General features: G+C 48.5%; 1 protein-coding gene across 1 annotated transcript in view; it reads left to right on the top strand.

Annotated features, from left to right (window-relative positions):
• The window catches only part of KIAA0825 (KIAA0825 ortholog), a 2,177,598-nt gene that overhangs the window by 1,238,165 nt on the left and 920,255 nt on the right, over window positions 1–19,178 (top strand). The window contains exon 14 of the mRNA XM_086960919.1: window positions 16,028–16,213. Coding sequence (XP_086817045.1) covers window positions 16,028–16,213 — 186 coding nt within the window. The remainder of the gene's footprint in view (window positions 1–16,027; window positions 16,214–19,178) is intronic.

Genomic DNA, 19,178 nt, shown 5'->3' with positions numbered 1-19,178 from the left:
GCCCTATTCGGGAGTGTACAGTCGCCCTTGTTGACAGTAATGCTAAGGGTAAAGCGTCAGGCCACGAAAGACCAGTCGTAGCCTGAATCTTTGCTAACTTTAGTTTAAGGGTGCCGTTGTACCCCTCAACTAATCCAGCTGACTGGGGATGATTTGCGCTGTGGAATTTTTGGTTTATTCCAAGGCCCTTACACACACTCTTCATCACACTTCCAACAAACTCACTTCCGTTATCTGACCACACGACTCTAGGCATTCCATACCGAGGAAAATATTCCTTCAGTAGGATTTTCGCAGTAGACAAAGCAGTATTGTCTTTGAGGGGATAGACCTCGATCCATCGGGAGAATGCGCAAACCACAACTAAAACGTATTTCAAGTTATTGCATCTCTCCATATGGATGAAGTCCAATTGAATCACCTCAAAGGGATACGAAGGAGGAGCAAAACTGCCAGGGGGAGTTGGGGTTCCTTTGCCAGGATTGTACATTATACACACCATACAATTCTTCACCAAACGTTCAGCACATTTCGTAATTCCATCATTCTTCCACACAGGCGACAACAACTTACAAATACCTTTCGCGCTAATATGTGCTAATCCGTGTGCCATTGTCACAACAGCCAGCACATACGCATCAGGCAACAACCATCTTTTCTGATCCGACAAATCAATCCAACAACCACTCGCATCCAACTTTCCCGTACTTTCTTTCCACTTCGTCTTTTCAATGTCGGTGGCCTCATTCTGGATGGCTTTCACGCTCTCAACAGTATCTTCACACATACTTGATTCTGTAGGCCACCTAACCGAACTCGTCACATACATTCGAGTGCTAAGGTTCCGGGCAGTCTCCTTAGCAATCTCATCCGCAAACGCATTACCACGACCAACATCATCCGTCACTTTACGATGCGCACTACACTTAACAATCGCAACTTGTGTAGGCAAAGTCAATGCATCCAAAAGATCGTTCACAAGCTGGCCATGCTGTATCTTCGTACCGTGCGATGTCAAAAACCCACGCTCTCGCCACAATCGTCCAAAACTATGCGCTACACCGAAAGCGTACTGGCTATCGGTGTACACATTCACACGTTTCCCTTTTGCTAACACACATGCTCTAGTGAGAGCGATCAGTTCTGCAGCCTGGGCAGAATTCTGATTCAATCTTGCAGTCTCAACAACAGTATTCAACGTTACAACAGCATAAGCAGTAGTCACATCGCCATTCGGCAACTTAAAACATGACCCATCCACATACAAGGTGCCATCCGGATCTTCCAGTGGAGTGTTTTTAAGGTCCACTCGACCTTTCGTTTCCTCTTCCGTCCGCAAGTAACAGTCATGTTCTGCTACTTCATCTGACTCTGCACTAATTGGTAACAAAGTTGCCGGATTCAGGACATTACAACGTTTTATCTGAATGTGGCTTGCCAAGAGCGTCAATTCGTACCCGGACAGCCTCGCACTCGTCAGGTGCTGAGTTTTCGTACGATTCAGCAGAGTGTCGACTGCATGCGGAACCATCACCGTAAGCATATTATCCATGACCAATCCTGCTGATTGTCGGATGGAGACCGCAGCTGCCGCTGTTGCTCGTAAACAACTCGGCAATGCTCTAGCTACTGGGTCCAAGGTCGAGGAAAAATATGCACATGGACGCTGCTTACCACCAAAAGGTTGCGTTAAAACACTCAAAGCACAACCTTCCCTCTCGTGAACATATAACGTGAACGGCTTACTGTAATCAGGGGTACCTAACACAGGAGCCGAACACAATGAATCACGTAATTCAGAAAAACTTTTCTGACATTCTTCCGTCCATGGTAAAGGAGTTGAAACATCCTTGCACGTAAGAGCCACCAATGGTTTCGCTAGCAATGAAAAATTAGGAATCCATTGCCTGCAGTACGACGTGATACCTAGAAAGGCACGCACATCTCTTTGGGTTTTTGGCACAGCCATTCGCGCAATCGCTGCAATTCTCTCTGGGGTCAATCTCCTTCCCTCCTTTGACAATAAGTGACCTAGATAGGTTACTTCTTGACAACAATATTGGAGTTTAGAAGGTGACACCTTGTGATTTAACTCACAGAGATGCTGCAGCAACGACACTGTAGCAATTTTACAAATGTCCTGAGTATCAGCAGCCACCAATAAGTCATCGACGTATTGGATTAAAGCCACACCAACCGGCAACCGAAACGCATCCAGTTGACCCTTCAAGGCTTGACTGTAAATCGATGGACTTTCACAGTAGCCCTGAGGAGCGCGTTTGAACCGGAAGCTACGTCCACCGAGAGAAAAACCGAAAAGGTCCCTGCTCTCCTCGGCAATCGGGATGCTGAAAAACGCATTTTTCAAATCAATCACCGAAAACCATGATGCAGTAGCTGGAATCAGAGTCAGTAGCGCCGTGATGTCAGGCACAACAGGAAATTGAGGAACCACAATTTTATTTACCTCCCGTAAATCGATAACAAAGCGATAAACAGGCGGTTTTGTAGGATCTGTGCGTTTAAGAATGGGCAGCACAGGGCTATTGCACACGTTTCCTCGAGTCTCTTCAATAACATCTTTCTCGATCAAGTCATAAATGATCGCTAACAGTGCTCGTTCACCATCAAGGGAGATACGATATTGGGGGATACGTGGCAGTCGCACATTAGATTTCAACTGAACAACATAAGGGGAGATATCAAGTAGGCCCACGTCATTTGGACCCGTCGCCCACAAAGACGCAGGAAGAGAACTCAATTCCGGTGGAAGCTTATCGAGAGACAAATACATAGGAGAGACAACCCTCTCTCCTAACGTAAGCTTTACACCCGCAGGAGAACAATACAATGTTGCGTACAAGCGTTTAAGCAAATCCAGACCCAAAAGATTTTCACCACAACCAGTAGTCAAAATCAACGGAGCTTCTAGCTCACGTGGCCCAATTTGAAGGGGCAAAGGGCGTGAAACAGGATTGCTAACGGGGGCGCCAGAGAATCCAACGGAAACATTTGTTAAGCCAGACAAAGGTGCGCCAGGGAGTTTCGAATGCATGATAGAACTTTTCGCTGCACCAGTGTCCAACAGAAAAGGCTCAACGACGCCCGATGTAGCAACCGCGACGTAAGGCCCTCTCTGATCAACCGGAACTGATACCACTCCCTCTCCTTGTCTTTGGCTGTCCTAGTAATTACTATCGTCAGTTCCCTGATCGACGTAATAATCGTCTACATTGTACTGTGCAGATCGTCCTTGCGATGATCCACGTTGATCGAAACAGTTATTAAAGTTAGATGAGTTATCAGAGCGATCGTTTTGAGCACCACGACCTCTACCACGTGATGCCTGCTGCGAGCCACCACGACCTCCTTTAGGCGAATTACCACTATTACGTTCATTTAAAACAGGACAATCAAATTTAATGTGCCCTTCCTGTCTACAATAAGCACATTGATTATACCCTAACGACGATCTTTGGAAGGAGGAATCATTACGCGGCTGCGATCTATTCGATTGCGACTGCGATCTATTCTGTTGGGGCGCATTTTGATTGGAACGTGGCGGATACGCTTGTTGCAACAACACTTTAGTTTTTAGGTCTTTCGTCTTTTTGTCAGCACGGTCATTCTCCTCTTTCTCCCTATTTTCATAATATTGTGCCGTAGCCAATATCTGAGCTGAGGTAGAAACGGCCCATGCACTTTCCGAATTCTTCAATTTATTGCTCAAGTCGGGCAATAAGTTTGACACAAATTTATCCACAAACAACCTCTGTCCACCCTCAGTACCCATATCCTGTCCACTATGGTCAATGAACGCTTCTTCGAACCTCGTAAAGAAGTCCGAAACACTCTCATCTTTCTTTTGTTTACAGGCTGACAACTTGTCCCAATTGACTCTCATGGCTGGCATAAGCGTTTTCATTAACGTTATGATTCGTTGAGGGAGAGCAGTAATCAGCTGCTCAGGCTTAGCGCCACCAACTTGCAACCCATCTGCCGCTACAATGGCCGCCCAATCACCACCCAGTTCGTTTGCGTGATTTTCCTGACGAATCTTAGCCCATACCGGTTGCGGTACGACATTGCCAAACAACATGTCGATATCAGCAAGATTCATTACCGTAGCATCTACGAGCTGCGATAATTCCTTGTAATACCCTGCAGGATTTTTGCGAGGGTCAGGCAAAGATTGCTTCACCTGTAATACTTCCGATCTTTTCCATGGGAGGTGTATCCATACCCTCTGGAAGAATGGCGGAACCGGGGGGTTTGCCCCAGGATTACCTGGCATCCAAACTGGCGGAACTTCACGCATAGGATATTGGCCAGATTCGTCTGGTTTTTCAATATCTTCAACAAACAGTGCATGAGGAATGGGAGCGGGACGAAGAGATAGCAACCGCTCAATAGCACGTCGAACGTTAGTATCTACTATCAGTCCAGTTGCGAACTGAAGTCGAAGCTCAGACAGGGCGGTCAGCACCTCGTCAGGCGCATCGGCCGCTATCTGATCATGAAGGAACTTGCACATTTCGTCAAACACATATCTCTGGGTTGGTATGTTGAATTGACAAAACGTTTCGAGGACAACACGGGGTGGATTTCTCTGCGGATTTACCATCCAACCCATCGCCATATTGTATAGCGCAACGCGTTCCCTGTTACCAGGAAGCTGGCTACGTCTCTGAGGACCATCAGAACCAGCAGACCCATGAACAGGTCCGAGCGACTGAAAGAAACTAGCTGCAATAGGAGAATTACGGCTACGAGTAGAGGGAGAGAGATAAGACACAGGGCTAACAAGAGAAGGAGTAGAGACAGTAGCAGCAACAGGGGTTAACAACACAGGAGCAGTAACAGGAACAGTAGCGGGGACAGGAGTATGTGGAAGCGGAGGAGCAGTAGGAATAGAAACAGACAAAGGAGCAGGAACAGTCGGAAGAACGGGTGCAAGTTGAGGAACAGGTGGAGGAACAATAGGTGGAAGAGCAGGTACGGCAGGGACCACAGGAGCTGCGGTACCCTGTACGTACGGAGGTGGCGACTTCATAAGATAGGACATTAAAGGATCCTCAACTGCCTCTTCCTTCTTATCCGACTCCGTAGGCAAAGACGGATAACATTTATCTATGGACATACACTGTAGCCTCTCAAACACTTCCTTATCCTTATCCTCCTGGAACGCTGGAACTGCTCAGCTTTCTTCACTATGGTAGCAACATTATCTCGCTGACTACGTTTATTCTGTCTGATTTCTTTCTGTCGGGCTTCTTTGCGCCACAACCGAAAGGCATCAAACATGGCCGGCCTTGATTTACGTTCGAACAATTTCATTTCTAGATTATCTAAGATCGACGCCTCGAAGCTACCGTGAGGTGGCCAACGAAGGTCGCCGTCTTTCTTTGTATATTTAATCCAATAATCATTAAAGGTAATCGGGCCTAGCCCATGTTTACTATATAAGTCATAAGTAGGAGTTCCAACCGGAGGTATCGGACACGAATCCTCCAGTCGGGAATCCGCACCACAAAGTCTGAAACAGCTAAACAAAGTACTGCGACCAGGCATCTTGCACGCTAGCCGAGTTTCACAAACTTCAAGGGTTACGGGATTTACCAAGTCCCAGCAAAGAACAAAACCCTCGGTTTTTGGCGGCTGCAGTCGTCAAATAATACAACAACAAAGTACGCTAGCAAAGTGTCACCGACAAAAACACTCACACAGCGTGCACGACAAAAACACTCGCTAGAGTGTCAACAACCAAGAACTCTGGGAGCGACCCACAAATACTTAACTCAAAGATCGATGGCGTCACCAGGAAGGCCCGTCAATCGTCTCGCTATACCAAGGTCTACGCCAGGCGCCAAAACAGGTCTACAGTCAGGGCAGCAGTCCGTCACAGCCGTCAGGAGGCGGGAATCTTCGCGGGAAAAGTCTTCGGGCCACTTATTTCGACAACAGGATCGATGAAGCGGGGTGCACCTTCCCTCGGAGATTTCACACGAAGTTCCTCACGATCGTCGGGCTTGGACCGGTACCACTGATGCAGCCCCACGTTGGGCGCCAACTGAAGGACTGGGTTCTTTTGGACCCAGCGGTGCCAGGGCACAACACCTGAAACCTTCGTGGGTAACCTGCTCCGGCGTACAAGTCACAGAGACACGGGACACTTCCTCTGACGTCAAAGATTCAAGGTTTATTTGCTGCAGGGAACACAGAAGTCACAGGAAGTACATCGAGTGTAGTTCGGGGAGACTGCTTCAAATTGGTTCTGTGGATCGCTCCTTTTATACAGTTTTTACCCATAGGATAACATTGAACACAAAAGTTTACAACCCGGTTCCCACAATTAGCCCCAGAGGGGTCGCTTTGGTCACTTTGAAACACATGAGGTCCGAAACATAAGTGCGGAAACATTTGGCGGTTCCCAAGTGTAAAAACCCATCTTCCCACCATTAGCAAATTCCAATCAGCAGTAAAGTAGATCGAAATAGGAACGAAGACAGGTGCAGAGGAAGACGGAGACAGTGGGGAGATCGGAAAGGGTGTAAAAGGGGAGGTAACGGGAAACACGAGATACAGGCATCAAAGGGACGTGCCTAATGAGATGCACGGCTGAGACAATAAGCCCGTGCGGCAAGATGAGCCTCGAGCGGCGCCATCTGCCTTACAGCAGCAACCCCCTCGTCATAAAGACACTTACAAAGAACATGTGTCTTCCGCAAATATCTTGGGAGTCCCAGGGTCGCGAAGCGGACAGCGTCCGTTCGCTGACTACTTGAGGGCAAGAGACAAAATGGATGCCGTATCTAAGATGGAACCCGTGGGTACAGATGAAAAACCCCATAACAAACGAACGGTTTAAGTTAGCACAGCGAAACTGCGCACACTTACTAAACTCGTCATTTGCGGTTCATAGATACCAGACTCGACCATATTCGTGCGAGTCGAAAACACCACTTACAATTGTCACGGAACCTCAACCTGCCAGGCCAGCGGGAAGAGCAGCCGGAAACTGAAGGTCCCCCTGCAACCCTTTCCCATCGTCACCACCCCCTTTGAGCGGGTGGGAATCGACATTGTGGGGCCCCTGGAGCCCCGGACAGCGCAAGGGCACCGATTCATACTTGTCCTGGTGGACCACGCCACCCGCTATCCCGAAGCTATCCCTCTCCGGACCGTGACAGCGCCCGTGGTGGGCCGAGCCTTGATTGGGATCTTCTCGCGGGTGGGCTTCCCCCGAGAGGTCGTCAGTGATCGGGGCACAAACTTTATCTCCAGGTACATGAAGTCCCTATGGCAACAGTGCGGGGTCACCTACAAATTTACGACCCCCTATCACCCGCAAGGAAACGGACTAGTAGAACGATTCAATCGCACCCTCAAGGGTATGATCATGGGCCTGGAGGAGCCCCTACGCCGCCAATGGGATGTGCTGCTCCCATGCCTCCTGTTTGCCTACAGGGAGGTCCCCCAAAAATCCTTGGGTTTCAGCCCTTTCGAGCTCCTGTATGGGCACCCCGTCCGGGGCCCCCTCAGCCTGGTCAAAGAGGGGTGGGAAGTGACCCCCCAGAAGACTCCCCCAGATGTGTACAAATACCTCTTGACCCTCCGGAACCAGACCCGGCGGTTCAGGGAACTCGCCAAAGCAAACCTCGAAACCAGCCAAGAAGACATGAAGCGCTGGTATGACCAAAATGCCTCATCCATGGAGTTCGAGCCAGGACAACAGGTCTGGGTGATGTCCCCGGTCGAACCCTGCGCCCTCCAGGACAAATGGACGGGACCCTTCAAAGTGGTGGAGCGTAAGGGCCCCGTCACCTACCTGATGGACCTGGAATCCCCCCGAAACCCTCTCCGGGTTCTCCATGCCAATAGACTTAACCCCACTTTGTACGCTCTGAACTTAGCCTCCTGATGGCTACCGACAGTGGGGCTGAGGAGGACTCCGAGCCCCTTCCCGATCTCCTGAGGAACCTCGAAGCAGACGGCTCCGTAGATGGAGTCCACCTCTCCGCTGCCTTGTCCCCAGAGCAACGCCAAGACTGCCAAGACTTGCTTCAACAATTCGCCGACCTATTCTCCCTCATCCCTGGGGTCACCCCCTGGTGCCTCCACGATGTCGACACTGGAGATAGCCCCCCTATCCGGCACAGGGCGTACAGGGTACCCGATCGAGTACGTGCCTGCATCCAGTCGGAAGTCTCCAAGATGCTGGCTCTAGGAGTGATCGAGCCCTCCGACAGCCCCTGGGCCAGCCCAGTCGTGCTGGTCCCTAAGGCCGCCGCCCCTGGCGTCGCCCCAGAGGTCCGGTTTTGTGTGGACTATCGGGGTCTGAACGCCGTCACCAGGACAGACGCTCACCTCATTCCCCGAGCAGATGAACTAATCAACCGCCTGGGGGCCGCCCGCTACCTGAGCATCTTTGATTTGACAGCGGGCTATTGGCAGATCGGCCTCACCCCCGGGGCCCAGGAGCGATCCGCCTTCTCCACCCCGGATGGCCACTACCACTTCAAGGTGATGCCCTTCGGAATGAAAAACGCACCCGCCACCTTCCAGAGGCTCGTAAACAAAGTCTTGGCGGGACTGGAGGAGTTCAGCGCCGTCTATCTGGACGATATCGCCGTGTACAGCCGCCAATGGGCGGAACACCTCCAACACCTCCGGTAGGTCCTGAACGACCTCCGGCGGGCAGGGCTAACAATCAAGGCCAGCAAGTCCCAAATCGGCCAAGGGTCCGTGACCTACCTGGGGCACCAGGAGGGAAGTGGCCTGGTGGCCCCTCTCCAACTCAAGATCGCTGCCATTCAGGCCTGGGAGCCCCCGGTAACCCAAACCGAGGTCCGAGCCTTCCTGGGGCTCACCGGATACTACCGGCGCTTCGTAAAAGACTATGGCAGCATTGTGGAGCACCTCACAGAACTCACATCCAAAAAAAACCCCACGAAAGTACACTGGACTCCTGAGTGTCAGACTGCCTTTGAGAAACTCAAATCCGCCATGTGCTATGCCCCCGTGCTCCAAGCTCCCGACTACAGCCAAGAATTCGTAGTGCAGACGGATGCTTCCGATCATGGCATTGGGGCCGTCCTCTCCCAACTCAACGCCGAGGGAGTTGACTAGCCAGTGGCCTTCATCAGCCGCTGCCTGTTGGCCCGAGAACAGCGCTGGAGCACTATAGAGCGGGAGGCCTTCGCAGTGGTGTGGGCCCTCAAGAAGCTCCGGCCCTATCTCTTCGGTACCCATTTCCGGGTGCAAACAGATCACCGACCACTGCAATGGCTGATGCAGATGCGGGGAGAGAATCCGAAGCTGTTACGTTGGTCCATCTCCCTGCAAGGGATGGACTTCACTGTGGAGCATCGCCCCGGCCAAGACCACGCCAACGCAGACGGCCTGTCCCGCTTCTTCCGCCTCGGCGAGGAGATTACCCAAGAGGATGGGTGACTCTCCCTGCCTTCAGCTGGGGGGGACGCATGTTGGACAGGCCTTGTGACATGCCCGACCCCTCCCCGCATGGCGTGTCGCGGACCCCGGCTACCCCTGTTCCCCGGACAAGAACAACACCTACAGGCCGCCGGGTCAACACCCCGCTCTTCCCCGACGGAACATTGGCTCCTAATCCTAACTCTCTCGGCTGGCCCGGGTTCCCTCCCGAACCACCGTCCCCGGCCCAGCCGCCATCTTGGACCCTCCACGACCAGGCCTCGTGGCCTCGGGTCGACCTCAGCCTCCGGCCTCGCCCAGCCCGACATCGAGGCACCACCATCCACCCAGGGGGTAAAGAGACCACTTGGCAGGTCAATGGGAGAAGGAGTGTCGATGGCTCCCCTCCGCCAGGTTTCGATCGCCCCCAGCCTCCCTGGGCGCTGGCTCCACCCCCCTGCTGGGCGTCTGGATTCCCTCATCCCGGACCTCCCGACCTCCAAGTGCGAGGGTCCGGACATCAAAGGGCACCAGACCTATAACTGGGGCAGCTTCAGAGCAGGAAGGCAGTTGTATCCTGGAGTCGAGAGACACCGAGACAAACTCATCCTTGAAGGCCTGCTGGCGCTGCCGCGGCTCCTCTTCGTGAACGCTCTTGAAGGTCTGCTCTGCTGGCGCTGCCGCGGCTCATCCTCGTCGTAAACCATCTTGAAGGCCTGCTGGCGCTGCCGCGGCTCATCCTTTCGTGAACCATCTTGAAGGCCTGCTGGCGCTGCCGCAGCTCTTCTTCGTGAACGCTCTTGAAGGCCTGCTGGCGCTGCCGCAGCTCATCCTTTCGTGAACCATCTTGAAGGCGTGCTGGCGCTGCCGCAGCTCTTCTTCGTGAACGCTCCTGAAGGCCTGCTGGCGCTGCCGCGGCTCATCCTTTCGTGAACCATCGTGAAGGCCTGCTGGCGCTGCCGCGGCCCATCCTTTCGTGAACCATCTCGAAGGCCTGCTGGCGCTGCCGCGGCTCATCCTTCCGTGAACCATCTTGAAGGCCTGCTGGCGCTACCGCGGCCCCTACTTGCGAACCCACCAGCTCAAGGATTGTGAGCTCCACACCCGCTATCCCCGTACCTGTCCGTTACTGAGACTGTCCCGCTACCCTTTTCCCCAAAGAGACTAGAATTGACGGGATCCTCGTATCCTGGTCCTGCTGTATCGTCAGTTACCTTGCCTAAAGATATATATAAAAGTGTGCAGAACTCCTCTCTGTGTGGTGTCTATCTGTGGGGTGGGGGGGAGTTGCTCGTCCGTACGATTGAAGGAGAGGGCCCTCGCCAGGAGGCCTCTCCCCCCCTTGCTCTGCCGACCCTCCGGGTCCCCGTCTAACACCCAGGTGCGAATGTCCCTAGAGACCAACCAGTCATCAAGCCTCAACCATGCATTTCGGTGATGTGTAACACATGTGCCTTCCCATAGTGTTGGGTGTAATACCCTCCAAGTATCGACTAAATGTAAGTCAGTTAAAATATCATGCAACATGGCCGCAGCTTTCGGGTGAGGCTCGTGTGAAGTGCCCTGCCTGTCAACTGAGTCCAAGAGAACCACATTAAAGTCCTCACCACAAATGACTGCTGTGTTATTCATTGCCTGTATCTTCTGCCAGATGAATGCAAAAAATTCTGGATCGTCCGTATTCGGGCCATATGTGTTTACAATTACAGTAGGTGTATTGCACAGCGTGCCCTGTAGCAGAATGTATCTGCCTTCTCTGTTCCGCAATGTATGGTGTGTTCGCCAGTGGAGCCCCTTACGGATCAATATTGCAACTCGCCTTGAATAAGATGAGTACCTAGCTTCCAAAATCTCCCCCCACCTGGCATTACGAAGCATGCCAGCCGTCGCCCCTGTCAAATGTGTTTCCTGAAGCAAATAAATGTCCACCCTGTGTCTCAGGAGATAAGAATGGACCAGTCTGCCTTTCCGTCGGTCATTAAGACCCCTAATATTCCACGTGAGGCAAGTCATGTGTACCATAGCAGGTGTAAATATTGTGTAGTATCAGGGCACAGTCGTTTCAAAGATGCAGATAGGTTACAGACATAGATCAACCAGATACAATACAGTGCAAAGCTGCGGCCCAATCGTAGTAGCATAGCAGGCAAGACATGTCAGTGCATAGCTGCAGAGTATATCGCAGATTTCTCATGGAACTCGTAGGCAAATCCCAACAAATGAACAGTCCCTTTTCCCCTAACCCCCCCACACCAGCCCCCTAATCAGGTTGTGATTTTCTATCCCTCCCCCCATCAACTGAAAACTTTTTCCCCACAGTAACAACCCTAAGGGATTCATCCCATGAGGGAACGTGAGGCCACCGGCTGGACTCCCCTGTACTTGTGACACGGTGGCAGACCATAGTATGCACGACCACGAAATACACAGCCCAGTTTGGTCATAACAGTTCTGACACCCATGTTTCAGCTCTTTACTATGATGGATTGTAATCTATTGGTATTATGGCATCTGCAATCAACCCTCCAGCTGTGCCTCATCAATTTTAAACAATACTCAAGCATATAAACTTATCTGGATATCCAACGTAAGGGAATCTAGGAGTCAATCATTGTCACTGAGGCGGTTATCAGCTTGTGCATCGTTCGGCGACGTTGTTTGCCTTTGGTCTTTAGCCAGTTGCTTTGCATATGCCAATGCCGCCTTAGCGTCGGTGAAGAAGGTGGGCCTGCCATGGCCCTGGACCCTCAGCTTGGCAGGGTAAATCAACGAGTACTTAGTGCCAGTTTGTTGGAAGATCTTTTTGGCGGGCAAGAATTCCCATCAGGCCGCCTGCACCTGTAGTGTAAAATCAGGGTACATGGCAATGTCATTGCCTCTGTATTGTATAGCACCTTTCTCCTGCGCCAATCTGAGGTTGCATCCCTGTCTCTATAGTCAAGTACTCTTGCCAAAATGGGTCTCGGAGGAACCTAGGCCTTGGCCTGGGGCCCAACGTCCTATGAGCGTGTTCTATTAAAAACATTCCAGACAAATCTGATCCGAAAAGATCTATCATCATTGTTTCAATATATTTCTCCATGTTTTGTATGTCTGTTGTTTCCGCAACTCCTGTGATCCGTATGTTATTCCTCCGTGATCTCGCTTCTAAATCTTCGTTCTTTTACCTGATGACATTCAGCACACCATCCATTTCACGCAGCTTCTTGTCCATGTCCGTCTGCCCTTCCTCCGTCTCCGTCACTCTGATTTCGAGCACACTTATGCGGCCCTCCTGTTTTTCCACTCTTTGCGTTATCCTATCCGTTCTCTCCGCTAGGGAATCCATTTTGGAGTCAATTCCTTGAAGTCTGGTCTTCAGGTCTTTAAACATTAATCGGATATCTTCTTCTGGTGGAGTCAGGCTTGGGGTATCTTCAGTTGGATGCTGTTGACTAGGCTCTCCTTCCCCCGTCTTGCTGTTCTTCTTGTCGAAAGCAATCTTCGGTTGTCTTGTATCAGGTTTTCCCATCTTGTCTCCCGTGGTATGCGCAAGGCTCCACCGCAGCAGGGCTCTCCCACCTCGTGTGTTTCGTCCCCTCGATGCAGTGCTGTCCTTATTTCTTTACTGCAAGTCTGGTGCTACAGTTGACAAGCTGCATACATTTGTTAGGTCCCCGTTTCTAGCCAGATGATATGCCAGGGCGCCTGCACCGCGTTTCCCAGCTCACTGAGCTCGCCTCGCACTCTGCAGCGTCACACAGTTGGCTTATCTCTCATCACAAGGGATCTGCCGTTCCCAAATGGATCCAGTGTATGCCCGAACTGTCACTTCCAGCACTCTATGAACACAGCGCTAACGTATGTTTACTTGCATGCAGCGGCTGTTGATGTCTACTGGTGCTTACATGCAGCTCCACACCTCGTGCCCACTTGCACAGCTGGTCAAGCATAGGTATATATTACCGCTCCGCCTGAGGTGCCTTTCTGATCCACGTCCCTCTTATGTGTCAGCAGCAATGCCCATGCGAGTAGTGTCCCTGTGATCAGGTACTCCTGAAATGCTCCCACTATGGCTAGAGCGTCTCAGGTAATTCGGGTCACCGACCGAGTAGCTCTGCCTCTGTCGCCTTCCATCTATTGCCCCCAATTGCAGCAGCTAGTGTGAGGTTAAATACCCCTGAACTCAGCCTCTCTATACATGCCGCACACCCCAGCCGGGGGTGGGGGGTGCACCGCATCCAACGTCCTTGCACTTCCGCTCGGGTTAGCCGCAACTCAAGGCCCACGCTCTGCTCCGCAGTAAGCGCAAGGGGCCGTGCTTCGTCTCCCGTCTTCTGTCTTTGCCGGCTTTCCCACAGATGTTACCCAGCGTAGGCGTTACATGCGCCAGAGCTACGCTCACATTGGGTCTGCAATTCGAGTCTCGAAATTCGGGTTTATGACGGATTATTTAGGTCTGCCGGCGGAGGCGCTCTGACTCTCGGCCATTCCGCAGCACGGCGAAGCCACGCCCCCCCCAAAAAAGGTGCAGTATTTGTGGTATTTTAATCAATGCCGCACGTCCTGCTAGGGCCAGCGGTAGGGAGATCCATCGGGTGACATTTTCCGTAATTCGATGTATTGCGGCACCATAATTGAGGTGCATTAGCTCATCCCTATCTCTAGTTATTTCTATCCCAAGATGACATAGGTCCAAATAGCACCATTCCAGGGGGAAGTCCAGGGAGAAACGAGAGGCTGCAGAAGTCAAAGGTAAGAGTTGCGACTTCTCCCAATTTATATGAATCCCAGAAAGTTTACCGAACACTATGAATTCTCGCAGTAATGGGTCTAAGTTATCTTGTAGATGCCTTACATATAGCGTTATGTCATCCGCATATGAAAATATGAAGATTTGTCTTAGGTTACATCGCAGCGCTTTGTCTTGGTGATGTTGCTGCAATTTAAACGCTAAAGGTTCAATTGCGAGTGCGAAGAGTAGGGGTGAGAGTGGGCACCCCTGTCGCGTGCCTCTGGATATGGGGAACGCTTCGGAGAGATGACCATTAATTAACACCCTTGCCGTTGGTAGCTGATATAGCAGCCGTTTCCAGGACAAGAACAAGGCAGGAAACCTCATGCGCTGCAGTACCCCAAGGAGATAGTCCCATTCGACAGAATTGACCGCTTTAGTGGCATCCAAGAAGACTGCCGCCAGCGGCAGTTCAAGAGCAACATTCTGCAATATAGATAATAGGGTACTAAGGTTGTGTGTGGTAGCTCTGCCTGCGACGAAACCTGATCTGGGAGTACTAACTTTTCCATTAATAATGCAATAACCTTTGCCAAAATGTTTGCGGCGCAATTAATAAGAAATAGCGTCCATAAGAATCACAATGTAGCGGTGACTTTCCGGGTTTAAGCAATGATGTTATAAGTGCTTCCCTCATGGAGGGGGAAAGTACGCCAGCTTCAAGCGATTCCTCATATAGCTCCTTTAAGATTGGGGCCATCAGGTCTATATATGTTTTATAGAACTCGACAGGCAGTCCGTCAAGACAACATTGGTCTTTTCTTAATGGCAATATAAGCATGTTTGATAAAAATAATAAAAGTACTTTTTTTTTAAATGTCACCTAAACATGGATATCAAGTGCCTACCTGGATTCTCCTCGCAACTCTGCCCAAATACCAAATTCATTGGCTTTCTCAGTGATTAGGATCTATGCTTCAAAACTCACTCTGGAAGTAAATGCTAGAGAGGATAGTACTAACTGTATCTCCTGCTCAAGGTCAAACCTTACCTCCCTGAAGCATATTTCAAAATGACTAGCAAGTGTAGGTCCTCCCAGTTGGAAGAGGTATATGTGTTGTTTACAAGAATTTCACCTTTACCATAAATGGTGCGTGCCCTCCAAATAGCTATCCACATACGGCACTATAGGAATTCAAGCTCATACCCCTCCGAACGACGTACACTGTGTGCCACTTCAATCCTCATCTTATTTACTACCTGCTGTCCCGCATACAAAGCATAATATATATATATATATATATATATATATATATATATATATATATGTATATATATATATATATATGTATATATGTATATATGTATATATATATATATATATATATATATATATATATATATATATATATATATATATATACACGCACACGCACCATCATTCTTGCCCCATCACTCATGCAGTTCATGACAGAGATAACAATGCATCACATAAAGGAGCATCTAAAGAATTGATGAGAGCCAGGATCACATACAATCCTCCTTTCTCTCTCTTACAGCTATTTACTTGACCTTAAACTTGTCCTGATGCCCACACATATGATACCCTATAGGACAGCTCTTTATTTCTTTCAAATGGGTTTGCATTATATAGAAACCTACTCCTACACACTTTACTGAAGCACTAGAGCTGTTTGAATCAGGCCTATGACTTTATCCAACAAAGCATGTCTTCTGCTGACATAATAGCTTTTAAGAAGATGCCAGTGCAACATTATTAATATTTTAAAATAAGCATGTGATCTAGTTGGTATGGTAAAAATGTTTATTATTTTTTTAGAAAAATCATTCATTACTTTTCCTGTGTTCTTTTTTTTGAAGCATTGATGCAGCTTCAATGTGAAGATTCCGCTAACTCAAATAGCCGCCCCAGTAAGGAGACCAGTTTGACTGAAGCCATCTTCAGAGTGTTATCCTATTGCACCTTATCGCCCAGGTCCCTCTGTACTGTTCTTGAAAGATGCTTTGAGGAACATCAGCTATGGAGCCTCTTAAGCAAAATGTCAGGTATGTACATAGTCGGTATAATTACTGATATGTAATTGAAAGCAAAGGACACTTTTTCACCATCTTCACAAACGTGAATAATAATAGATGAATGTGATTCTATCACTGTTTTGAATGTCTATTTTAAAATGAATTAATGTTTAATGTCAATATCATTCACCACCTCTCTTTTTCATAGTTTCATGTTTTCATGGTTTCAAATAACTTGATGATGCTTTGAGTGTAATTTTTAACAACATACTTGTGACCCTGCCACTGGCTTACCTTATTGAATCTTTTGGTATCCAGTTGTGTCATACGCAGATGACACCCGATTCTGCTAACCTTTGACAATAACACATCAGAAGTCAAGACAAAATTTAGTACAAGCATATGAGCAGTAATGGGGTGGCTTAAGGCCAATTTACTCCAATGCAACCTGGAGAAAACAGAGGTGGTATTATGTGGTGCCAACCCCCTGCCCGGCTGGTCAGCATTTGACCCTATAGCTGGCCTTCTTGCCTCCAACAACAAAGGTTGCTAAGAATCTAGGGGTGTTAATTGACACACATTTTTCCTTCAGAGCCCAGATTACAGCAGTGGTTAAGACGTCCTGCTGGATTTTGAGGATGCTGAGGAAATTGTGTTTTGCTATTCACTAACATCAAAATATAGGATACTATGAACCATGGTCTATATATACAAATATACTGGTAGCAAAAAGTGGGCCTAAATTGCGTGCCAACTTTTTGCTATGAGCATCTGATTTTGTGAACTAACCTGTGGGCTCTTCGTTCAATTCACAAAATCACCATTCGTAGGAGGTCGCAGATTGACCTGTCTAATGAATATTAATTAAAGAGGTCACAGTTTGAGACTCTCTATGATCGGCTACAAATTCAGGGATGGTGGCCTGCAGTGGACAGCAGACCACCAACCAACATCCTAAGTTTGCATTTCCAAAGGGAGAACTACTTTTTTTTAAAAGAAGCTTGTTTTCCTTTAAAGGAACCAATGCCACTTAAAAAAAACGTTTTCCATTTGGAAAAACAAGCGGGAGCAGGCAGCTTCCACAACGGAAAGTGGTTCCAAGAAGACCACTTCTCCTTTTTGAATCAGTTACCACCTCCTTTAAGGATTTGGTAACCTTATACGGTTGTTGAAACCCATTGGGACATTGCATTCTGAACAGCAGTTTGGAATGAAGGCCCCTTTTACATCCTTTCCGAATTGCAATTCAGTGTAGGTCGCAGAACCCATTTTACAAGTCTGAAAAAAACATTTCCGACTCATAAAATGGATTTGTACATTGTGGAAATCATTTTGCAGTCAGAGACCAAGGGATTTTGTGATTTGCAGGCATTGTGATTGAAAATCCTTTTGTTCATCTAGTCTCATATTCCTTTTCTGCATGCTACGGTATGAGTATAAATACATTTATTGTATTTATACTTTCTCAAAGTTTATTTACTTTCAACATTTTTAACACTTGTTTCTAGTTCAAGATAAAGGAAGTTAGAGAACCAGAGGGTAGAGTGGTGGGAACAGACCTTGCAGATTCTAGGCCGTGGGGGCTTTCATTTTATCAGAAGGATGGAAACTGCTCACCTCCCTCAATGGCAACCTCCAAATGGAAACTGTGTCAGTGCTCAGCTTTTGTTGGTCATCTGGAATGAACCTGACACCGTCCAACATAAAATCTTGCTATGTCACTTGAAGAAGGTTGTGTATGGGGGAACTGTGTGGGACTGGTTGGTCTCCTTTACCCTTGATCATGTACAGACTTTCACTCACTCAGTTTCATGGACAGGCCTTGTGACTCATTTTGTTAGATGCCCCATGCTCAGCATGATGTCAATTTGTCAGTCTATTCACATGCTTTGGCTTCGTTTACTACAAATCATGGATTCTTTTGATTAAATCTGGTTCCACCATCAAAACTTACTAGGAACCCTGGGTCGACAGATCTTGTAACACCTGCTGAGAAGTATAAAGAGGAGTATCAGATATGGCATCCATTTATCAAACCAAATAACTGTAACTCGGAAAGAGCACAGACTCCACATTCAATTTAGGGGATTTATTACAAAGCCAAAAATAATGATGAGGTTGTAAAAATACATTGGAGCTAATAGAAAACCAAACCTACGGATTAGTCAGCTCCGTGGATCATGAAAAGAATAAACAACTCTAGAAATAGAACACAAGCCAGGACTGCCCCAGCATTTAAGTCAGAATTCATCTGTGGCTAGGAAGTAAAAGCATTAGACTATCCATACTCTATCTCTATGATGACATCCCTACTTAGCAATTCACAGGCAAAATCAGTTAAAGGTGTCAGCTTGTGAAGATTCCCTAAGAAGTACATTCCCAGAGTAAATCAATAGCCCAAACTACAGAGCTCGTTCTAGGATGCTCCTTCCAGATCGATCTTTTGACCCCCTTCTCCTAACTCATCCTGTCTCCTTTTGCCTCTCCTCTCTCTGGGCTCTTTCCCTAATACAAAATGCAAAGATGTAAACACGCCCACAGATCACCTCATACTAACGGACACCTCTCCTAGGTAGTTTTCCACCGTCCTCTCCAGATGTAGTCCTAGGACCTTGGTTTGCAGGCCTCCTCAACGAGAAAGAACACCGGCTCCCAATTATCGACTTTCTTTTTACAATGTTTCTCTTCTCCTCCATGCCCAACTCCTAAAACAAAAGGCATTAATTCTAACTAACAAAGGCAGCTTCTTCCACTGCAACTAAAACTTGAGAACAGAACATCCTTGCATACACATGAAATTCGCTAACTACCTCCAAATGCGGCCTACCTAATTCAGCCAACATAAGAATAAACGAACAGGCCTTTTCATTTAGGCCTTTAACATCAAATTAATCACACATGTTAATAATGCTGCATCTACAAGCATCTACATTTCATTACATCTTAAGCATAATTCATTATTCTTTTGGGCAGTCTTTATCATGGTGCACGTTTA

This window comes from Lissotriton vulgaris, chromosome 3_1 (assembly GCF_964263255.1).
Source record: "Lissotriton vulgaris chromosome 3_1, aLisVul1.2, whole genome shotgun sequence".
NCBI classification, from domain to species: domain Eukaryota; kingdom Metazoa; phylum Chordata; class Amphibia; order Caudata; family Salamandridae; genus Lissotriton; species Lissotriton vulgaris.
This window is presented reverse-complemented; position numbering and strand designations above follow the sequence as displayed.